Raw genomic sequence first — 25,179 nt, 5'->3', positions numbered from 1 at the left:
TTCTTTTCACATTCCTATTTTATTTTTGACCGTATCTTTACCTCTGGCTTCTAACCCTGTCCTTAGCAGCAAGGCGCTGTTCTGAAAGTGACCTGTCTCCCTTGGCTTGTTTGCCTTTCCTCCTGTCTCCATTTGATCATTCATCTAGTTTTTCATTTGACAAAGACAAAGAGAAGTGGGCTCGTGAGTTCAGGCTCACTACCTGCCTGTCTGGTTTCTCTGCACACAGCTGAGGTATTCTTGCACATCCTCTGGGGACCCCAGAATAAGGGGGACTCGCTGGTGAATACTTTCAGGCTTCACATCCAATACAGGCTGGGTGCCTGTGGTTGCAATGCCTCCTGCCTGCTCGATGATATAGGCCACAGGATTGCATTCATACAGGAGCCGGAGCTGCAGAAGAAGAAAAGAGAATAGGCATATATATATTTTTCAAGTGGTCAGACACACCACAAGGAATGCCCCTAAATACTGACAGCAGTATGAACTGCTGAGCTGTCTGTGTGAATCCTGGGTGTGAGTGTTTTTCTAGGCCCACAGGAGCCTACGCATGGGCTGTTACCCACCTCTATGTTCCACGGGCTAGTAACCTCTCAGGAGGCACCACTGACCACGTTTACCTGACACAACATAACTGGTAACATCTATGCCTATGTGGCATGCTTGGTTTTTCATTTGTTTGTTTTCTGGCATTTATTTATTTATTTAATTTTGGTGTTGCTACTGCTGCTGTCCCAAAGATACAAATAAAATGTCTTCAGTCAAGGCTGAAGAGCCAGAGTCATTGAAGACACAGCAGGTTCAAACTCTAGGGGAAACGACTACCATGTCAGCCTTCAGCAGAGACTCTCACGGTAGCAGGCACTGGACAGAAGACCTCATACACATGAGCACACCTGGGAGCTAATTCTGTCCCTGACCATCCACAGGAGGGACACTGGCAGCCACTCTGTCCTGACAGTTCAGCCAGGCAGAACTTTATCTTAGTGCTTCTAGGGTTTGCTCTTTTGCTCCTCTCTTTCTCTGTCTAGGGGTCTTGAGGACAGGGAGGATTTGGACATTGGGCTGTAAGTCAGATTATAAGCAGTTTGTCAGTTAAAGTCTATTTTAAAAGCTCACCATTAGCACATGATGCAATGTTGAGGGTGAGGACCTCAGATACCGAGATTACACACAAGTGGCCTTCACCGGAAAAAACTCATGATGCTTTGGATAATGTGGTCTCCTTTTTTTGGTAAGGGAGGGAGGCATTTAAGGTCTATCACAGCCATATGAGTTGAGCACAAAAAACAGAGATGTGAGTGTATACATGTACACATATACATGCAGACGAACATGCACATGTTCATGCACACACACATAGGCTCATGCACACACACACATGCTCATGCACACACACACATGCTCATGCACACACACACATAGGCTCATGCACACACACACATAGGCTCATGCACACACACACAGGCTCATGCACACACACACACATAGGCTCATGCACACACACACATAGGCTCATGCACACACACACATAGGCTCATGCACACACACACATAGGCTCATGCACACACACACATAGGCTCATGCACACACACACATAGGCTCATGCACACACACATAGGCTCATGCACACACATGCTCATGCACACACACACATGCTCATGCACACAATGATGTGGTCACAAAGAGCTAAAACATGGAGATCAGAAATTGAGGGTATCTTCAGTCTGGATAACAGTCATGATGCAGTGAACACATCTCTATCTGCCTGTGTGTTCAGGACACATTTATGTAATTATATGTGGATGTTTTCAGGTTCATTTACAGTCATTCTAATAAATATGTCTGTGTTCTGCCTGCTCGAATTAAGCAGGTGGCAAGTTTGCGTTTATTCAAGAGCGTTACATCTTCTGCACGATCTCACTGGATCTTCTGCTGCGCTTTTCTTTCCCGTGGCCCTCTCGTGCAGACTTCTCTGTAGTCATGAGGTCAGCAGGTCGGTAAATGTGAGCTAAACACTCACAAAGAGAGGTGTCCGATACACAAACCTGCGTGTGACAGTCTGCATTCAAGCTCACAGGCTGTGATAGATTTCTTATCTTCGATTTGAATCTGGCACTCCAATAATGGAAATCTCAAAAGTCAGCTTAGATGACAATGCACGGCTTCTGTTGGCATGAGGATCTACCTATGATTTCTGTGGCTGGCCAAAATACAGATACATTTTTGTTGGCAGTTGTTGCCATGATAGAATAATTTGGATTGTAAGGCTCCCACTTGATAGTGGCTGTTTTCAATATTGTATCATAAAGTTGTTACTGGCTCTTCTGGAAGCTGCTTTTCTAGAGACAGGGAAGGGGCTCTGAATAGACACCTTTATTCTGAATTCTTGTGGAGCCAGGACACACACAAAGCCTCCAAAACAGGTGCAAAGACCATGCTTACACAATATTTTTCTCTGGGAAATGGATTGATTCCCTGGGGTCAGTGGTCCCAGGTCAACTAGTGTTTATAAAAATCAGACACGGCCTGCAAAAGTGAGAGAGATGTGAATAAGCCTGCAACTCTAGAGAAAGTAAGAGATGAGCACATGACTACAGAGAGAGAGAGAGACGAGCACCTGACTGCAGAGAGAGATGAACACATGACTACAGAGGTGAGCACGTGACTACAGAGAGATGAGCATGTGACTACAGAGATGAGCATGTGACTACAGAGATGAGCATGTGACTACAGAGATGAGCATGTGACTAGAGAGACGTGACTGTGGAGACATATGAACACGTGACTACAGAGATGCACACATGACTACAGAGAGAGATGAACATGAGACTATAGAGAGATGTGACTGCAGAGAAAGAGAGATGAGCACGTGACTACAGAGAACAATGAACACATGACTATAGAGAGAGAGGAGCATGTGACTATAGCAAACAATGGGCATGAAACCAGAGGAGGGGGTTCTGCAAGACTTGCCAGTCGTAATCGTATCAGTCTTTCCTTCCCCAAAGCTACCACAGCTTCAAAACTCACTGAAAGGAACAGACCTTATGTCTCTTCCTCTGTGATCTGAAGGACACACATGCGCAGGAGCAGCTCAGTAGCCGTATAGCATACCAGGAGCAGAAGGATCCCGATGGCTCACTGACTACCATGGCAGCCAGTGGACGCAGAAAGTTACCTTGCCATTAGGACTCTTCTGATTGGCTGGGTACATGAAGATCCCTCCATAGACCAGGGTGCGATGCACATCAGCTACCATGGAACCCACGTATCTGGCTCCGTAAGGCGCACTGCCATCCTAAAGGGCAAAGGGGAAGAAATCAGAACCATCAAGGTTAGCAGCTAGCCTGACCAGTGCCGGGGTTAGCGGCCAAAAGGGTCTCTGCATTCCTGGGCCTGGAGAAATGGCTCGATGATTAAGAGCATGGGGTGCTCTTCCAGAGGACCTGGGTTCCATTCCTAGCACCCAGATGTCAGCTCACACCATCTGCAACTCCAATTCCAAGGGATCCAATGCAATCCTTTGTTTTCCTCCATTGGCACAAATTACGCAAGTGGTACACAGGTACACATGTAGACAAAACACTCATAAACATAAAATAAAGTATTTTTAAGAATTATTCAAAAACTAAAGACCACGTGGGACAGGGAAGATAGCTAAGTTAGGTACGTGCTTGCATCCAGAAGTTCAATCCCCAAAACCCACATAAAACTGGGGTATGCAGATACATGCTTGGAATCCTAGTACCAGGAAGGTAAAGATTGGAAAATTCTTTGGGATCACTGGCAAGCCAGCCTAGTCTCCTTGGCAAGCTCCAGACTGGTGAGCAAAAGATAGCATCCAAGGAACTGTGTCCAAGGTATCTTGTGGCATAACTACACACACACACACACACACACACACACACACACACACACACACCCTCTATAAACACACACACAGAAAGACAAAGAAAGATCGTGTTGTTGAGCAGGTAGACACTTTCTCTCCATTCTTCTCTATACTGTGAGAAGGTGTGAGGGAAGGGAGTAGCTCAGTACATCACTGCTTTTCCAAATTATATGCAAGGACCTGATTTGGAGCCCCAGCATCACAAACAATAATGACAACATAGGATTACCCATAGTTAACAGCAAGGTCATGATGAGATAGACTGTAAACTGATGCGATTGTATTGCGTCTTAAAGCAGAGTAACTGGGTATTCAATATCTATCAATGACAGCTGAGCAATGATATGACCTGAGAGTGGTTCTGGCTGAAGTTATACATTCTGAAAATGTGGCACCTGACAAATCCCTAGAGGAACTGAACTGGGCAGGATTCATTTTAATCTGTAACTTTTAGGTACAAAGAAGATTGATCCTTTATGAAGAAGGGCAGAGTCCGTCAGACTCGTGCATACGTGAGCAAACAGAGGCACCAACCCCTTTAAGGAAATGAAGAAGTCACACACGCAGCACATCACAGACAGACTGCTCCAGTGGCCCAGGCCGTCTTCGCTCACCTCAGGGAACTTCTTTTTCTGTACATACTCAGCGGTAGCAGCATCAAAATACTTGGCATAGCCCTCATTGAGACTAAAAATTTTCCCTTTCTTCTTAATCCGGATATCTTTTTCCACTAGCACGAATTCTCCAAGAGCCTGAGGAGACAAGGGACTTCAGGAAGATGACCCATGACAGGAAACAGAAGCCAGTAGCGCATCATACAACAGTCAGAAGATGTTAGAAGACATCAGCCTGCTAGGAGGACCTGGGGCTTCCCTGAAGTCATCTGGAACCTGCCCTGTGGTGCCTTGGTAAGTGACAGGAAGAATAAGATGATATGCCGTCTTCATAGAGGCACAAGCAGTAATAGAATAAAGAATAAAACAAATCAAAGGAAAGAAGCCATGCTCTTTTTCCTTTTCCTCCATGTTTTCAGTGTCATTTCTAAGCAACCTAGTTAACCTAATCCCCGGGTTCTCTTCCCCAGTCTAATGACTTCAGTGAGCCAACAATGAGAGAAAAAAAAACTACGTAGATAAAAGAGATATACAGTTTTACTATCAGTTTGTGGTTTGAGTATTTTAGGTTAAGGGTTCTATCTTGAAACACATTACTATGTCCTGGTTTCCTAGTCACTTCTAGCAGAGAACAAAGAAGAAATGCCTCCAGTCTATTACCAGGTTCACCCCACAAAAGGGGATAAATGACAGAAACAAAAAGAGCCCTCATAATTGTCAACAAACCTAAGCCGGGTGCCCCAAGTCCCTGAAGAACATCCCTCAAGCAACTCTCCACCTAGTTCTGGTTATCGCCTCCCTAAGGACTGTTAAGGCGGGCACTGCATTAAACATTAATGTCTCCAGGACTTGGAGGCCAGACCTGTGTTAACGCTGGTGACAGCTCAAAGAATGTGAGGGACTGAGGTAAGGGTTCACAGCTGATGGCCAGGCTAGAAGCTGTCCACGGAATATCGGCTTTACTCCCCAAATAAGTAAACAAAGCTATGCCAATCACGTCTGAAACAGGACAGACTAGAAAACTCAGCAACTGCAGAAATATCTATCTCTTCCTCTCTCCTGCTAAAGAGCAGTGAAGCTGCTTCCTTCCCAGTGAGTCTGTGTTCCTTAATGTTCCTGCCTGCAAGACACAAGGTGAAGATACTCAGTCCTGAGTTTCACCCACATCTGGACAGCATCCCATCCAGAACTGACCTCCTCAAATCCCCCTAAGAATCACTAAGTGCTAAAACAAACCCACCCAGCTCCCTTTCATACCTCTATCCCCTTGCAAAGAAATCCAACTTCTTTTTACTGTAAGTAAAATGTGCCCCTGGTAGTTTTTGGCTCCTGACATCAATCCGCCACTGTGGGCATCTTCATTTTCTGTTAGTCTGATGTTTATTTAATTCAACTCCTTTATTTGTGTGTGTGATCATGTATATGTGTAAGGGGCGTTTGAGTGTATGCACCTGTGTGCGCATGTGTATGTATACCTGTATGTTCATCTGTGTGTATGTGCACAAGTTTGTGTGTTTGTATGTGTGTGAGGGTTGGTCATGTATGTGCACACCTGTGTATTCAACTGCATATTTGTTTCTGTGTACACACCTATATGCATGTGTGTACAGGCCCTTGTAATTTGACATACTATCTCTTACTTAACAAACAAATTTCCTGAGGCTGGAGTTTGTTTCCTCAGTTGAGAGTTTAGTTAACATGCATGAATCCCTCTATGCCTGAACAAAAGATTTGATCCAACAAAATCAGGTTATCAGCCTGCAAATCCTTGCATCGGCAAGATCTGGCCTACCCACCAGAGAACACTCTTCTGTAAACTTTGCTGCAGAACCTGTTGATCACTCTTGACGGAATTCCTATCTACAACTGGCAAAGCGCCTTTGTAGTGGGATATCCCCCACCAACATAAACTCAGTAATTTGGGAGGAGCTAATGTGGGAGGGGTAATGAGAGGAAGAGGAGAGGAGGAGGAGGAGCTAGGAGGAGAGAGATGTAGGATCCATGGAGGACTACACACGTATTGAGAGCAGTCCTGGCTAACAACTTATATCATAAGGTTAGATATTGGGACACACCTCAAATTGTGTGGGCACCTTGTTAATTGAGCATTATCAAACATATAAAGCCTTTGGATAATCACTAAGCATTAGAGTTTCATTTCTACCGGGGTACGGTGTGAATGGCGGGATGGTCTGGGCTCAGTCCAGCCTTGTAGAGACAACATGGGAGGTTAGCAGAGCCATCTCCTATGCTGGCATCTTGTGGGTGCAAGGGCTGGTGCTTCTGGCCTGCCTGAGCCTTGGCAGCATCAAGAACACGCTGCCATTCATGGCCTCAGGCCTTGCCTAGTTGGGAACATGGCGCCTGGTAACAACAAGTCAGATTGGATGCCACAGATTTAAATATTAACTTTAACACTCCTTGAGTTTGAAGTCCTCATCCCAAAGATCTTCATATACTTCTCATTGTGCAAACTCATTTTCAGCAGTGGGGTGTGGCTCCAAGACAGATCTGGGAAGGCTACGTTATGGTTTATATGTCTTTCAGACATAGAGACAAGTTCTCATGCTGACCTCATACTGAGCTCTGTTCAGGCTGTTATGGCTCCAAGAGCAGAAGATTGACTATTTGTCCCAGAGTCGGCTCTGTGTGTCCTAGGGCCTCCAGAACCGCTTCAGAATATGATCAAAGGTATCTGGCTTATAGTCAAGGGAGGAGGGTCAGAATTCAGCCAGTAACTAACATGACCTCATCAGGTTCTTTTCTGTCAATCACTCACTCAGAGTGCCTTGTCTGCCTCCTCAGAACACTGGAACAAACAAGAATTATGGACGGTCCCTCACAGGGCTGCTTTGACACATGTGGGTGGAAATGGCTTAGAACAGGTGCCTCCCTGACACTTAACTGGTGCTAACTGTAGGCTAGAATTGTACAACAATTTTCCAAAAGATCATTCCCAAAGGTCATGTTTGTGAACCAAAGAATTTCTCAGAACTTTTCTTCTTCTTCAAAAATAAGGAGAAGCCAGGACATTAGCAAAGTGATGCAGGAAGTGGGCTGGGTTTGCAGGGTCAGTAATGAAAAGCGTCTCTATCTGGACAGTCACTGGTGAACCACACAGTTGCCCTATTGGCTGACTCTGGGATTTTCATCTGAGATCCTTTATCACTGCTGTCTAGAGTGGCACTTTGGAGTATTGAAGGCATTCAATAAATATTTGCAATTCTGAGTTAAAGTGAAATGTTTCCCACTAAAGTGAATTCTGGAGTCTCTGAAGCAGTCTTTCATCATAATTTGGGATTTTTTAAAATAAAAGCTCAACCTCTTCAACAAAGCACCTTGCCACTGATAGGTGAATCTCCTGTCATTTAAAGGAGAAATTTTATAATTTTGAAATACTTTTAATTTTTTTCTCTGTTTTAATCTGCTCACCTCAGAAAAGCTTAACCTTCCTTTTAAAAATACTGCCTTTGCCCAGCTTTTTCTTCTTTTGGTCAAGATTATGCTGTCATGGCTCTCACCTGTCCAGAGACCACACCTCTCCTTTTCCTACTGCTGGACACTCTGTCATCATGAACAGTGAGGAGAATAACAGAGTACTGGAAGGAACAATTTTCTACCCACTCTCTCTACTGTGGAATTCCTGCACACTGGTGAAAATTCTCCAGGCTCTTGCAGTCCACAGGGAAAGCCACTAGTCATGTGGGCGCTACTTTAATTAATATTTTAAGTCATGTAAAACTCCCTTCTTTCATTTATACTAATTATGCTTCAAGAGTTCAGTCATCACAGAAGTGGGCTGGGGAAGCAGAGCACAGAACCTGTCATCTCACAGAAGCTTAGGAACAGGGCTGCTCTAAGAATCTATGGTCTCATCTGGACATTGGTCTGGGACTGTTACCTCTTGATACTCTGTAAACATGTAAATAGCGTGAATGCTTTTGTGGAAAAGAAACTCTACTCCAGAAGCTATACAAAAAGAGGCTGAATGTTTTCACCAAAAAAAAAAAAAGGGGGGGGGTAAATGTCTGAAGAGATATATTTAACATAATTTATACATCCAGGACATTACATGAGACTCATTGGATAAAAACAATTTTATGTTTTTATGTTTCTGTTAAAACAATTTACTTATATAAAACATTGCATGAGGTCCTTTATATTATTCATGATAGAGTTCTCTAACTCCAAAAACATGTACTCAGAATGACTGGGAAATTATTCCATGGAACAAGAATTCAAACTTAGAAGCCCATGGAGCCCTCAAGAACAAATGATGCTGTATTCAGTGCCTACCGGGTCCAGCATGAAGAGATCCACTCCTTGCCCAGTGGAAAGAGCCACCAGGGTTGCACTGCCATAGAGTGCATAACCTGCAGCCACGATATTGCGGCCAGGCTGCAAGGCATCCTTCTCAGAAGGCTCATCCTCTGTGGTCTGTGGAAGAAAAAGAAATGCACGGTGTGTTATTGTGCCTGGAGAGCCCTTCTTTCACCAGGAGCTGCCCCTCAGAGCTCCTGAACGGAGTGAGGAATTTTTCAAAAAGCCTGTGGCCCTTCCCTGTTTTGCCTATTGTGATTGCCTTTCACAAATCTCAGCTAGTAAGCACTGCCAACCCTTGTCCTTGAAAGGAAAGTTGAGATACGATCTTTCATCTCCACCTACTTGGCTGCTGTTGTGCACTGGGTATGAAGCGTCCCCAGTTCCAAAGGCTCACGTGTAAGGGAGAGGCTTGATCCGCAGTTGATGGAACTGTTGCAGGACATTCTGGAAACCTGACAGTGTTGGACAGCACATCTTCATTTGTGTGTTTAAAGCAGTCTACCTTTTCATTAGAGACATCAGAAGACAGGCACAGAGGAAGGAGGCCACTGGGGTTATGACTTTGATGGCTCTATGTCTCTCTCTGGTTCCTGTCCCCTATCATATGAAGAATCTTCTCCACCATACACTTCCACCATGATGATATCTGTCCCAGTGCATGGGGCCAAGTAACCATAGATTGAATCCTCTGAAACCTACAGCCAAGGCAAAGCCTTCTTCTTACCTGTGAAGTATTCATTCTATCAGGAATTTGGTCACCATGGTGAAAAGATAACTCAGCCACCTCATGTTTAAACCATACGTTTTGAAAAATTCTTCATGTTAGTGGTTATGGGATGCTGCACAGTGGACAAAATGGGGTGACTCAAGAACAGTTCTGAGCTGCAGAGTACATCCAGAGGAAGTGAGTTACTGGCTCATGAACAGTTCAGACTGAGCCAGAACCAAGGGTCCTCTTATGTCTCTGTGGGACTGTCTGTTCCTGAATCCAGTCAAGAGCACTATAAGAAAGATGCTCACGTCACCCACTCTGGTGTAACTGCCACAAGCCATGTCCCTAACTCACTACAATGATCTCTACTCAGCAGCTCTACAAGGTAGACAACACTATTATCTCCATGTTACAAATGAAGAGTTTGGAGCTTCAGTAATTGAAAAGCTCCCACAACATCATGCAGAGTTGAAATATTTTGGTTGATAGAAACTTAGAAGCTATAAATATTTCTTTTTCAGCATTTTCCTACCTATGTGTGTGTGTGTGTGTGTGTGTGTGTGTGTGTGTGTGTGTGTGTGTGTGTATGTAAAAGCCAGAGGACAATCCTCAGGTTTATCCTTATAAACCCTGTCCACCTCCTTTGAGACAACATCTCTCATTGGCTTGGAGCTCACCAATTAGGCTACACTGACTGACCAGGAAACCCTAAGCAGCAGCACAGCTGCTTCTTCTTCTTCTTCTTCTTCTTCTTCTTCTTCTTCTTCTTCTTCTTCTTCTTCTTCTTCTTCTTCTTCTTCTTCTTCTTTAAATAAATTTATTTATTTAATGTATGTGAGTACACTGTCCGACCTTAAGATATGCTAGAAGAGGGTATCTGATCCCATTACAGATGGTTGTGAGCCAACATGTGGTTGTTGGGAATTGAACTCAAGACCTCTGGAAGAGCAGTCAGTGCTCTTAACCACTAAGCCATCTCTCTAGCCCATCCTAAGCATCTTCCTGCCTCTACTGCACCAGCACTAGGATTTCAAGTGCATTCCACCATACCTGACATTTCTATGTGGGTCCGTGGGGGTTTCAGTCAGGTCTTCATGCTTGCAACTAATACACTTTGCCTATTGACTGTAGCCCCAACCCCAACCCTAACATTCTGACTTTATGATTTGATGTTCCAGATACCTGATGGTATAATCAAACATGTCTTCTTTAATGACTAGCACACCTTCATTAGTGTGTTTGAAGTCTATCTTTCCTTTAGAAATATAATCAGAGGAGACCCGTGGTTATTTGGATTGGCCATCAGAGCCTGTGTTTTATTTTAAAATTTAAGGCCAAACCTTTGTGTCCAAGTCTCTCTAAATTCAAGCATGATGGGTATATGCCATGAATAATAATACTCCTTTGTTTCCAACACAGTTGGTCTTCAGATGTTAAAGGCAGCAAGGATGGAGTTGGGGAACCCATTTAAGTTGTTGTCCTGACATTACTGACACAGTGAGCTACGCTGAGTTAATTCTCCTTCTCTGTCTTTCTGCTGTTCCTCAGTAATAGGGTGGCAGTGTAAGTCTGTACCCACTTCCTGGGACTGAGGCAAAGACTTAGCCCAGATTTGGTGGTTGTCAACTCAACGCATCTTGGAAGAACTTCAGTTTGAAGAAGTGCCTCCATCAGATTGGCATGTGGGCATGAAGTGCCTCCATCAGATTGGCAGGTGGGCATGTCTAGGGGATGTTTACTTGGCTGTTAGCTGATGGAGGACCCAGCCCGCTGGGTGTGTCACTATCCCAGAGCAGGCAAGCTTGGGCTATATAAGGAATATAGCAGAGCAAGCCAGGTGGGTGAGCCAGTAAGCAGTATTACCCTACAGTCTGTCTATACTTTATTTTCTGTTTTGTTTTTGTTGCTGTTTTTCAAGACAGGGGTCTCTGTATAGCCCTGTCTGTACAGGAACTCACTCTGTAGACCAGGATGACCTCAAACTCAGAAATCCACCTGCCTCTGCCTCCTAAGTGCTGGGATTAAAGGCGTGTGCCACCGCTGCCCAGCTATTATTTTCTATCTCCAGGGTCCTGCCTTGAGTTCCTACCTTAACTTTCCTCAGTGATGGGATGTAAGATGAAATTATCTCTTTCCTTCACAGTTGCTTTTGGATTGTGTTTTATCACAGCAATAGAAAGCACCAGAAGCAGGACGCAGAGAAGATTCAAGTTCAAGAAACCCACACAGAAAACCACCTAAGTGTACAAATGGGTGCCTCACCTCAAACCGTATTGCCTATTCTCTTTCTTCTTAGAAACAAAGCCCCTTCGAGTCCTTGTCTCGGTATCACTCTTGAAACACTATGCTATTTTCGTTCCATGTGATTGTTTCCTGCTCCTTGGAGTGTTTGTGATCTAGAAGGGACACACGCAAGGCACGTGTGGAGGCTCCATTATGTGAATACAGACCAGTAGTGTCTGGATTGTGAAGGCTGGTGCAGAATTTATGATCATTCCAGATGGTTGCTGGGCAACCCTTAAGATTTCCTCTGTTGTTAACCTTGTAGGGTTGACAGAACAGCCCCAAGATTACAGTAGCCCCCAGAATCTCTATGTTGCATTACTGAGCAAAATGAACTTTGCCTGGGGCTATAGATTTAAAATGAAGAGATGACCCTGGGTTGTCCTGATAATATGAGCCCAGTCTAATCAAAGCCTGAACTCTCTTGGCTCTCAAGTCAAGGAGACTGAAGCAATGGCAAGGAGGGGCTATCTTAGAGATTCTGAGAGAAAGCTCTGAGACCTTTGTGAACTTTGAAAATGAAGAAGTCACAGACCAAATTTAGGCAGCTTCCAGAAGCTAAAAAGGGCTCCTAGCGAAGAGAGAAATTCTTCCATTGTATTAAAAATGGAACTGAACTCCACCATCAACCGAAACTCACATTAACCTACGCTCACCTGGAAGCAAATTCTTCCCACTCCTCTCCTCAGCTTCTAGTTACTGAAGAGATCAGATTGGCTGGTTTATGGGCATTAGTAGATAAGGCTGGCAATCCTCTGATTTAGTATACAGATAATCAATAGGTATTCCAAGCCTTCTCTGCTTTAGTGAACAGATAAATAATCAACAGACATTTTAAGCCTCCAAGAGGCTTATATTACAAAGCAGCAACAGTAAGCACTGAGTCTCCCTAGGAAGTAGAGGATGTGTGTGCTTCAAGCCTAGTGAAGGTGGAGTATCCCTCATGGTAGCACATGCCTGTAATTCCAGCATCCAGGGACCTAAGGCAAGAATATTGTAAATTCAAGGCCAGCTAGAACTACCTACTAAGACCCTGCTTAAATAAATAAATAAAATAATTAAAATCCTCTAATATCCGAAACTTTTTAAGTACCAATATGAGCTCATGCATGGTAAATTCTATACCTGACCTGGCTAGAGTTCTCTAAAACATATATTGTATAAAGTTACATGCAAGTGATGGGTACAAGATCTATGAGAAACACAGTTGAGTTTTGTGCTCATCCCCAAGACAACTCATTATGTATTTGCAAAAATTTCAAAATCTGAAATCCCAATAGTTCTTAGCATTTCGGATGAAGGATATTCAGTTCCATCCAGACAATCAGAACAAGGTCCCAATGGGAGCCCTGGCATTTTGCTCTTCCAGGAGAATGCTAGGGAGAAGGTAGATGGAGGTTCCCAATGAAGAACGAAAGGTGGGGGAAGGGAGAGAGGTATTCTGGAGTTGCCTACAGTGTTTTGCCTAGTGGGTGGAAGAAAAGATAGGCCTCCAGGCTTTGTTTTCAGAGTAGGAGCTAAGTGGGAAGATGCCAGCCTGTCTACTCACCTTTCTGTAGATAGCAAATATAGTTCCAATAGAGGCCAGGCAGTCAATGTTTGAAGATCCATCCAGTGGGTCAAAGCAAACCACATATTTCCCCTAAATCACACAGAGAAAAGCACCCAGTCAGCACACCTACCCACTGGCACAATTGCTCTATATTAGAGCTACATGTGACTGATATCTGTCCCAACAAGAGATTTAGTTAGACCCCTGGGCCTTTCATTTCTGCAGTGCCAAAAGCCATTGCTTATGGACATAGCTCAATAGGTTATCTGTTACATGTCTGGTGTGTGCTGAAAAATACACTAGCTATCACTTGCTGCATGGCTCAGGTGGTAGAACTGATGTTCAAACACAGAAACAAATGCTCTATAGGTGACCTAAACAGGTGAGTGGATAGAAAGCAGGCAGAGCTAACATCTGATGATAGACCAGATAGGGATTAAGGAAAGTGGGCACACAGAGAATTAGGCAGAAGGATGCTAGACAAGCAGATATTTGAGTCTCCTGGCACAGAAAGTGGGTTAGAATATATTCAAGAACTAATATGCAGTCAGTGAGAGCTAAAAGAGGAGACGGGTAGGAGTTGCTGGAGTTGAGTTTTAAAGCGGAAGATAACAGAGGTGATGTGGTTTGTGTCAGACAGATGTAAAGGGCTTAATAAACTTCACTTTATCTTTTTGGTTTTTCTACCAATTACAAAGAAATAGCCTCATCCTCAATTCCCAATGAGTGTGACAAGGGACCAATAGCTCAGCATACAACACAGTGCTTGTTTTTTGCTTCTCTCTCGCTCTGATAAAACACTCTGGTCAAAACTGGCTGGGGGGGAGGGTATTTTAATTTACACCTCCAAGGTCACAAGTCTTTACAGAGGAAATCCCAAGTTAGGAACCCAAGGCAGAAACTGAAGCAGAGACATGGAGGAATGTTGCTTACTGGCTTGCAGTCCTCATGGCTTGCTCTACAAGTCAGGACCGCCTTCCCAGAGATGGCACAGCCCATGGTAGGCTGAGCCCTCTCACCTTAATCATAAATTAAGAAAATGCCACAGACCTGCCCCCAGGTCAATCTGATAGAGGTAGTTCTTCAATTGTGACTCTCTCTTCCCAGGTAACTCTAGTTTGGGTCAAGTTGACAAAAACTAATCAGAACAATATTGTGACTGAATGTTGGCTGAATTTATGGCCACCAATAAATTTCAGTCTTTAATAAGTCGCTGTGAATCTGCGGAATGTAAACCCTCTCTGTGCACCAGCAAACTCTGCCAAGGGCACAGGATTATTATGGAGTTCCCTGGATTGGTCTATTTGCCAGGCTAATTTTTGGAAAGAGCCATCCCCTCCAAGGAATTGCAGCCCTCTTCAGAACAAGGGTAGTGAAGGCCATAGATAAGAAATCATGGGGGTGGGAGTGGGGCAGATTCAGAGACTGCATTTGTACAGCTCTTGTCAAGAAAAAGACTTCCCCAAGTAAACCCTCCTTATTCCTGGACTCTACAAGTCCGAGTTCATCAAAATGATGCCAAGGCCTGTTTAGTGGTGCACTAGATGACATACACCCACTCCAAAGGACATGAGACCACATAAGATTTCCAACTAAAGAATGGAGAAGTGCTTTGTTTCCAGAAAACAAAATAGAAGACAATCCCAGAAAAAAGTCTAAGCAAAATAGCCCATTCTCTCAGCCAGTAGCACCATCTACTGGTTATGGGCAGTACTGCAGCCTGCCTTAGACTCACCCTCCTCTCCTTGGCTGTGATCACGGCCTCTTTATTCTCTTCAGAGACAAGCACACAGGTGCTGTAGGAGGACTGAAGCATATTGATGACCAGGGAATTGGATAGCACATCCAGTTTCTTCACCTCATCTCCTGTCACGTTCACGCTCCCTGCAATCCCATACCTAAAATGACACAGTAGATTACATTACCGAAGGAGTCTTAACCCCAGCAAAGAATGTGCAGAGCCCAAACCAACAGTACACTTACCCTTCTCTCCCACGCCTCTTCTATCTCCAAATTATAAATATATAGAGAGTGTGCTATGACTCAAAGCAGTGATATTCAACGTTACTTCCTTTACATCTTGGGAACATTGTCATGTCTCCTTGGTCTCCCAAGGAGATTAACCAGACTCAGCCTCACTAAAAACACAGACCCCTTCTTGGCACTGGCAGCTAGAGGGATCAGGAGAGCCCCTAAAATCAGACACATCATGATAACTAAGGATACCAAAGGGTGAGTGGTCATAGCTTTTCTACACTGACTGGAACATCAAGCTTTAACCCCAAACTTCTCTATAGAGGCTTGTGTTTTAGAGCTATAATATAGATAAATTCACACTTTGAGCCTTCAGGGTATTCCCAATAACCTAGGTCTCATCTCACTCTGTGCTGCTTTAATTTTGTCAGTTTGAACCAAATTAGAGTCACTAGGAAGAAGGAACCTCAGCTGAAGAATTGCTTCATGAAACTGGCCTGTGGAAACGTCCATTTTTCCTTATTACTGTGGGAGGGCCCAGCCAACTATGGATGGTGTCACCCCTGAGCAGGTGGTGCTGGGTTATATCAGGCTGAGTGAGCCATGAAGAGCAAGCCAGTGAACAGCGATCTCTGTGGCTTTTGCTTCAGTTCCCACCTCCGGGTCCCTGTCTTGAGTCCCTGCTCTGACTCCTAGCCCATGATGGACTACAAGCTTTAAGATGAAATAAGCTCTTTCCTTCTGCAAGTTGCTTTTGGTCATGGTGTTTATCACAGCGATGGAGATGCTAGTTAACCCACACTCAGAGCCGGGTCCTTACATGGGTATCAGACATGGTGGCACATCACATATCCTCAGCATGGATATGCTCCCACCCCAGCAGCGTGACTGTCAAGTCCTGTCTGGGCTGTTCCAACTCCACCAGCATGAACACCCTGTTTCTTCTGGCCCCAGGTAGCTGTTCCTCTCCTTATCTCTGCTCCTGCCATCCTGAAAGTGTGCTGCTTCCTACCTACCTTCCTAAGTTCCTCAAGAGCCCTCCACGTCCCTTCTATACACCACACCAGCACACCCTGCGATGTCCTCATGATGGCGCTAGACTCCCTTCTGCATCACCTACTTGCTAAAGACAAGGGCCAAGTCTTGCAACATGTGTTCCCATGGTCCACGCACAATAAATGTTTGCTGAACTATGGAGAAGGGCTGGCAAAAAAGCCATTTACCCTCTCCTCTCTATTTTAATTCCATTTATTTGTTGAAGATATCCTCAGGTGATGTGAACAGGTGGCTCTAATTGAGAGCTGCTTATGGATGCTCACCTCCGTAAAAAGCATCCCCTCTTCTCACTGACTGATGGCCTTCCCTCCCACTTTATTCCCATCCAGAATTTGATGTATGGTATGATGACCTCAAAGCAGCTGCTGCTGGAGAAAGAGCTGAGCAAATGTCTACAGCCTGCCATCTACTGGCCATGTGTATTAATGCTGCCCAACACATCTGTAAAACACGATGTCCTGTCACGATGCCAAAAGGCTGGACACAGCTGCATGGGACAAGGCCAGGACACCTGCAGTCCCTGTCTCACCAGCCTTGGCTGCTTTCTGTGTGAGGAGGGTAGGATTTCCCCACTATAAAAAGCAGGTCCAGGGACCTAGGACTATCTCTGACACCACTTCAGGGCTGAGTCTGCCACCTAGTGGTCAGTCACTACATAGGCCAGCCTTTAAATTTCTTGAATGATCTCAGAATCATGGTAGCTAATAGTGGGACATATCTTGGGTATTTATCACAGGGTCTGGCACTGTCAGAACCATATTCACAATGACTTACTAACCCTTATAACAGACCTTTGAGTTAAAACTGTTAGTACCTCCAAGATTTACAAACATGGAGGTCTTAGTGAGAATAAATCATTGTCCACGGCCACAAGGTCAAAAAACAACAAACAAACAAACAAAACCAACAACAACAACAAAAAAACCCAAATTAAATAAAGCACTTAACTATCTAGTCCCTAAGGGCCCTTAGTCAGATGCCAAACCACTGCAAAGCAGATTGTGGTAGATACATAAGGAGCCCTCCCCAGACAGTTGTCATGGATACGGAGGAGGGGTAAATATGTGGGCAAAAGTCCTGAGTGGACACAGGAAACTGCCCTAATTATAGCAGAGCTGGAACACAGGAGTGGCAACGATACTATCTAATGTTTCTTGGGGACGATCGTCACACACGCAGGCATCTCACATTCTGGAAGCTGCTTCTGCTTCTTCTTCTTCTTCTTCTTCTTCTTCTTCTTCTTCTTCTTCTTCTTCTTCTTCTTCCTCCTCTTCTTCTTTTCTTCTTCTTCTTCTTTCTTCTTCTTCTTCTCCTTCTCCTTCTTCTTCTTTGTTTTTCATTCATTTATTTAATTATACAATTTACATCTTGATCACCACCCCCCTTCTGGACCCCCTTCACAAATTCCCTACCCCGTCTCCCTCAGCTTCTCCTCTATGAGGCTACAGCCCCACCCCCCATCCCCTACCCTGGCACATTGATTCTCTGCAGAGCTAGGCATATCCACTTCTACTGGGGCCAGACAAGGGAGTACACTTAGGGGAATAGATTCTACAGACATGTAACAACTTTAGGGACAGTACCTGCTCCATGGAAACATGCTCTAAAAGGCAGCGAGCGCTTGGCTGTTCTTGCCAAATGAGGTAATCACACAGTTAAGGGGAAGCACAGGCAGGGGAAAGAGCCAATCATTTTTAACTCGGGTCCTGCTACCTAAACACTTGGATAGTAAGCTCTGTGGTGGTTTTATGATTGCAGTTATGGAATTAATGCCGTCACAGTCTGGGAATAAAGGCAACACACGGTTGAGAATAGACATTTTAAATAGGTGGACTTTGCTGGCTCTTCTTCGGATGTTTTCTCCATCCCACACCCCCAAAACACGTATGCCCCTTCAACTTCAGAGAGGCCCTTCACTGGAAATACTACAATCAAAATGGAAGTCCAAAGGAGGTGATTTCTTTTAATCGTGCCTTAAAACCAGATTCCTGGTTATGGCCACGAGCTACGGCAGCATGAACATGGCCCCATTCTGCAAAAGAGAACCAAGCAAAGGCTCTCTGCTCTGCCGAGCCAGCCCGGACTGTCCAGAGTTCTGAACACCACATGAAGATGAAGAAAATTGAACCAGGTTCTTTTCATGGCAGCCAAGGCCCTGTAAATCTATGTTCTGGTGATTTCTACCCCACACAACTGACAGAGGTCATGACAACTGAACACATTTTAAAGTCCCAGTAAGAATCTATCTGTGCAAATATAGGTAATGAGAATTCAATATAAATTTTGAGACAACAAGCTACAGTGTTACCATTATAATCCGTAGTGGTAATCACACTTCTCTCTGCAGTTTGTTGCTAAGCAGTTTTCCCCTTTCCTGGCAAAACATGCTAAAGGCTGTTTTATCAAAGCAGACACAAAGAATTCAATGCAGTATCCTTAGGGAACAAAAAGCAAGTTAGCTTTGGACCCAGTTTCTACCGCAAGCACCTGTCGGTGGCTTCCACACCCTGGTTTGGATTGCCTGCGCATGCTCTCTAGGACTTACAGGTTGGCCAGGCCCGCCTTGCGCACAGCAGAAGAGATGGCTTTGATGGCAGTCAGCATGGAGTTGAGCAGCTGGGTGAGTTCTCCGGTCCCTTTGGCCTGTCGCCCCTTTTCCATAACGTAACGGGTCAGGGTCAGCATGTCTGTCTCAAAAGGGCTTCTGTCCGTCATTGTGGCAAGTAACACCTGAAAGCCCCCGTTTCTCCTTGTAGGAATCCTTTCTCTCTCAAGGAAGCAGCTTCACAGCCTACACGTTGAAGACACACCTGCTCTTGACTGTGCCAAGGTCCAAAGGAAAGGAGCCCCAGCCCACGTGACTCAGATAGCTGGGCAAGCCCTCAAGGAAACTTCCCTGGCCTTCGTGATGGTGGCAGCTACCACAGTGCAACAAGCAGGATATAAATAGAACAGCGCTGCAGGGAAGGGCTGGCCTCATTCTCTATTCCCGATTTTGTTGTTTTGTTTGATTTTGTTTTGTTTTTAAAGATCTCAAGAAGCCAGGATCAGCCACAGGTGAGAGAAGAGTAGCTAATAAAAATGACCTACAAAACTCTCTTATTGGAAGCCAGAGGGTTTTCTGTAGAGAGCTGCTGCTGGGCCTCATTCTGCAGGGTTGTGACTCTCAGATGGCATATTGGCAGATTCTTTATCTGGGGAATAGGTCACATAACAAACTAATGGCAATCCCAGGATGACTGTAGCAAGAGTTCTTTCAGGCTTAATTCTATTAAGCACGTATAACTGGAGGGATGAGGAAGATACATATTACATTCCTAGCAAAGAGTCTAGTCCCAGGGTTGATTTGTCAGTTTCGCTGGATTTTTATTTTTATTTTAAAAACTCTTTTTAAAAAAGATTTATTTATTTCACTTATATGAGTACACTTGTAGCTGTCTTCAGACACACCAAAAGAGGGCATCAGATCCCATTACAGATGGTTGTGAGCCACCGTGTGGTTGCTGGGAATTGAACTCAGGACTTCTGGATGAGCAGTCTTAACCACTGATCCATCTCTCCAGCCCTTAAAAGCTCTTTATTTGAAAAGAAACATCAGGACTGAAGAGATGGCTCGGCTGTTAGGAGCACTGGCTGTTCTTGCAGAGGACCTGGTTATAGCACCCACTTGTACTATATATAGTTCTAGGAGATCTAATGCCCTATTCTGTCCTCCAGGACACCAGGCATGTAAGTGGTGCACATGCATACACGTAGGAGAGCTCTCAGACACTAAATAGTCTAATAAAAATGCTTAAAGAAACACTTTTTTAAAAGTGTCCTAGAATTAACTGCTTAGAGCTAGCCATGTTCTGTTTCTGTGATATCCTAACTTTCTCTGACTGCAGGCAGACCTGGTTCGGGGCCCAAGGTGGCTACCCACTATGGGGATTAATTTGAGAGTATTGCTAAACTCTTGTTTTGTTTTGTTTTGGTTTGGTTTTTGGTTTTTTCGAGACAGGGTTTCTCTGTGTAGCCCTGGCTGTCCTGGAACTCACTCTGTAGACCAGGCTGGCCTCGAACTCAGAAATCCACCTGCCTCTGCCTCCCAAGTGCTGGGATTAAAGGCGTGCGCCACCACCGCCTGGCATTGCTAAACTCTTAAAGCCTTGATTGCCTCATAAATTCAGACAACAACTGGTAGAGTGGCTCTAAGTATTAAAAATCAGTTGGTGTCCTGGTATCAAACTTGGTGTCTTAGAAACTTATATCCTTCCAGCTCTTCAGTGTGCCTAGAACTATAACTAAGTATACATATAAATAATTTCATATATCTCCACCTACTTGGAGAGCTGAGTCAGGAGAATCCCAAGTCTGGGCAATATATCAAGACTTTATACCAAATAAGCCAATCAACAAAACCGAGGACATACACACTGCCTTACAATTTTATATCTTCCCTTGATAGTTATTTCAATTAAATTTGTTTGGTGGGGCTGGTGAGATGAATCAGCAGTTAAGAGGACTGGCTGCTGTTCCAGAGGTCATAAGTTCAATTCCCAGCAACTACATGGTGGTTCACAACCATCTATAAAGGCATCCGATGCCCTCTTCTGGTGTGCAGATGTACATGCAGACAGAACACTCACACACATTTTTTTTTTTAAATGGTATTGTTGGGTTTTTTATTGTTGTTGTTTTATTTAGCTACAAATCATAGAAAACTCAGAGCAATTTGTACATGAATGTGTTTTGGTTTTTCTCTTGGACCGTGAGTTTTCCAGGCTGTGGCTGTTGCATCCTTTCAGGTAGTCGAAAGTCCCTTTGAGAGCCCATTCTGAGACTGGAAGGATGGCTGGATGACTGGATTAATTGAAGTGCTTGCCACGCAAGCCTTAGGATCTGAGTTTGTATTCCTCAGCACTTATGTTAAAACCCAGACATATTGGAGTACATCTGCGATTTCAGCTCTGGGGAAGAGACAGGGGCAGCAGATCCTTGCTGGCCAGCCAGTCTGGTCGAATCAGTAAGTTCTGGGTTCAGTGAGAGACCCCGTGTCAAAAAATAAAGAAAAACTGCCTAATGTCAAGTTCTGGCCTGTACTCAAAGCTGCATTTAAAGGGTAGAAGTTCAAGTTGCCCAAGTGGCCCGAGACAGCAGCTGCTGGCCTTTATGCAAATGCCAAAGTTCTTCCAAGGTACACGACAGAGTGGAAACTTATAAAACGGCCACGGGGACAGTCTAGATGCTGGATGACAGCTGCCCCTCCTAGGTATTTCAGGACTGCTGACATATTAGTGACAGAGGATCTGTTGTGTTCCATGAAAAACCCAGGTCTGAGTGCATCAGGACAAACGGATCCTGGAGCAGTTAAGGCTTGCTCATTGGGCAAGGCCTCCCACCAGAGACCTGGACATAGAAATACGTTTCTGGAAGATTGTCTGAGGACCCTTCCTGTTGGCAAAACTGCTTTATCTAATTCTGCTGTTGCTTTATCTAATTCTGCTGCATGATCCCAGCACCCTTGCATGTGGCCCCTCTGGGGTACCTGCTCAGTCTGTGAGCAATCTTTCAACCAGGTGGCACTCACCTAGATGCAAAGGAAGTATCTTCGTGGCCCAGCAGATGAGGTGGGTGAGAGCTGCCCCTCATAGTTGTTACAGGGCCACCAACGCATTAGTGATGTGTCCCATGCGCCCTTTTCCTTTTCCTGGTTCACAGCTACCTCTGCTTCCTCTCACTATTTGTGGAGTCACAGGGACCCTTCTTCATCTCAACACTTCATGGAAACCAAAAGCTGCACCCTTATAAAGGGGTGCCCTCTGAAGAGAATAGCCCCGTGGAGGAGGAGTGCTCTGGGCTGTCACACAGGAGCTTTGTGATACGCTGTGGGAAGACACTTCCCAGGCCTGCTGTACAAAGTCACAAACCAGGTTATTTAAAAGACAGAATGTGCAGCTGGGGAAATGGCCATGCAAGCACAAGGACCTGAGATCTAGCCAGTGTGCCCTGGTAAGAGCCAGATATGTGGCCTGCAATCCCAGCACTTTAGAAACAAAGGCAGGGTTCCAGGGGCTCCTTGGATGGCCATCCCCATGGTCAGTGACCTCTGGGTTCAGTGGGAAGTATTGTCTCGTAAAATAAGACGGGGACCACCTGAGGAAGACATGGAGAACCAACCTCTGGTCTCCATATGTGTGCATACTATATACACCTCACTCAAACACATGTGCCTGCGCACACATGTGAGCGTGTGTGTGCACACACACACACAGGTGTATTGTTACACACAACACACCCAACAATCCAGGAAATTCTTTTACCATTTTGGAGGCCCAAAACCCAGAACCAAGGTGTCCATGCTTCTTCTGAAAGCTCTGGGGAGTGTCCTTCCTTGCCTCCTCTGGCTTCTGGTGCATTCCTTGGCTGCCATAGCTTCTGACATCACTCTGGCCTCTGCTGCCATGGCCATATGGTAAGGTGGCTAACTGCGGTCGTCTACTACATCTGGAACTAACTAAACCCCAAGAATCTGGGCATACTTGGGAGGGATTTTTCTTGGATCATTTGAGGTAGGAGGCCTACCCTAAATCTGAATCATCTGAGGTCAGAAGACCCACCCAGTGTGCAGACCATACCTTCTGGAGGCCAAGCACTTAAATAAGATGTGGAAGGAGGAAGGTTTTGGCAAGTTCATCAGCCATGCTGAGCCATTCCTTTGCTGGTGTTCAGACATGTTTCTTTTTGTTGTTGTTGTTGTTGTTGTTTGGTTTTGTTTGTTTTTCGAGACAGGGTTTCTCTGTGTAGCCCTGGCTGTCCTGGAACTCCCTTTGTAGACCAGGCTGGCCTTGAACTCAGAAATCCACCTGCCTCTGCCTCCCAAGTGCTGGATTAAAGGCCTGTGCCACCACTGCCCGGCTCAGACAGTTTCTTAGGAAGGCCAACATAGTCTTGCAGCTCTCTGGGACCTCCCTGGGATTTTAGCACCAGGTTGGGACTGTTAAGACATCCAGTCTCGCCGGGCAGTGGTGGCACACACCTTTAATCCCAGCACTTGGGAGGCAGAGGCCAGCCTGGTCTACAGAGTGAGTTCCAGAACAGCTGGGGCTACATAGAGAAACCCTGTCTTGAAAAACAAAACAAAACAAAAAAACCAACAACAAAAAAAGACATCCAGAATACTTATCATTAGCCTTTCTGCTGGAGACAGCCTCTCTCTCTCTCTCTCTCTCTCTCTCTCTCTCTCTCTCTCTCTCTCTCTCGTGTGTGTGTATGTGTGAGCCCCTTCTGTTGCTTGTATTTCCTTAGAACCCTGACTAACACACCCTTACTCTATGTGATCTTATAAAGACACTTCTTGCATTTAGGGCCTTCCTATGGGGTCTAGGATGAGCTCATCTCAAAATCACCAGCTTAATCACATCCATAGAGACCCTTTACCTAGATAAGGTCACATATCCTTGAGATGGCACCAACTACAGGCATCTGGAAATCAGGCTACAGTTACTCCAAGGGCTTTGAGAATCTCCACTATGTCTGTCCTGTTCCATCCAGTGCTCAGTCATATACACATATAACCAGCCTTTGTTGGTAAAGCCAGAGCAGGAATGGTTTCCAGTCATATCAGATGGATGCCTTCTTGCATACATGATGGATGCACCCTCTACTCGTTTGCTATGTGGTTTAAGTTGGAAGATAGGCATATTTATGAAAATTCTAAAAGCAAACCTGACACTTCCTGCTTCCGCTGATACTGAAGAAGTCAGCAGAGAGGCCTGGCAGCCTGGGTGTGAGGGGAGTTTTCAAGGGCTGTTTGCAGAGGAGATGCTGTATGTTTGAAAGCAGAAGGGTTACCCACTTCAGGGCAAGACCATTCTGTAGAAACCATGTTTCCATGCATTTTTATGTGATAGGGAGTGTGTATCCAAGGACTCCATCTAAAAACCTTCAAGGCTGAGTCTGAGGAGAACTGGTGTTTGTGCTGTTATTGCTCTGGAGGCTGCCCCTGGCTCAGGGCTACATTCAGAGGGGTGTGCTCAGAGAACACAAACAAGCATTCTTGAGAACATTCCATTAACTGAACCCACCTCCCAGTCAAAAGACACCAGGTAGGACACACAGACAAAAGCAGAGGAGGGGAATCTTTTGTTGCTCTGCTTGGTTTCACTATGGTACTGGGGTGTGCGTTTCTGGATGCTGCACCCTCTTCAGGTGCTATAAGACTGTTGGAAGACAAGTGGAGGACAAGTGACTTGGAAGCCTGGGGACCCAAGTTCAAATTACAAAATCTATTATTTAAAAATGAAATTAAAAATTAAAAATAAATGGCACCTGAGAAAACAACATCTGAGGTTGTCCTTTGTTCTGGTCTCTCCACATGCACGATACAGATGGATACAGAGTATACGCTGCCACACTGCACAGGAGCGTGAGTACACACACACACACACACGGAAATGGTACTTTTTGAGTCTGGAGGTTTTCTGGAGAGGATCAGCCACACCTGGAGTCAGAGAAGTACTAGGATTTCAGTTTGGTCAGCAAACAAACAAAAGCAAAACAAGGCAAATTTCCTGTTGGAAGAACATGAAATCAGTGGAGTGTTCCATTCAAAGGTGGTGGTGGGAGCATATTTTAAACACACACACACAGAGAGAGAGAGAGAGAGAGAGAGAGAGAGAGAGAGAGAGAGAGAGAGAGAGAGAGAGAGAGAGAGATATCTCACAAGGGTACAGGGTTCCTAACATCTGATAGAATTTACCATAATCTGGAACTTCTGAGCCAGGAAGGG

General features: G+C 44.9%; 1 protein-coding gene across 1 annotated transcript; it reads right to left on the bottom strand.

Annotated features, from left to right (window-relative positions):
• Positions 1 to 19,432, bottom strand: LOC117713747 (fructose-1,6-bisphosphatase isozyme 2). Its single transcript, XM_034510203.2, has 7 exons — positions 18,955 to 19,432; positions 15,115 to 15,277; positions 13,377 to 13,469; positions 8,806 to 8,946; positions 4,510 to 4,647; positions 3,182 to 3,301; positions 1 to 393 (listed from the first exon to the last, which is right to left on the bottom strand). The coding sequence occupies exons 1-7, from the start codon at positions 19,122 to 19,124 to the stop codon at positions 199 to 201; spliced, it is 1,020 nt and encodes a 339-aa protein (XP_034366094.1). The 5' UTR covers positions 19,125 to 19,432; the 3' UTR covers positions 1 to 198.
• Between the last annotated feature and the right edge of the window lie 5,747 nt (positions 19,433 to 25,179).

Source organism: Arvicanthis niloticus, chromosome 8 (assembly GCF_011762505.2).
Source record: "Arvicanthis niloticus isolate mArvNil1 chromosome 8, mArvNil1.pat.X, whole genome shotgun sequence".
In the NCBI taxonomy this organism is placed as follows: Eukaryota; Metazoa; Chordata; class Mammalia; order Rodentia; family Muridae; genus Arvicanthis; species Arvicanthis niloticus.
This window is presented reverse-complemented; position numbering and strand designations above follow the sequence as displayed.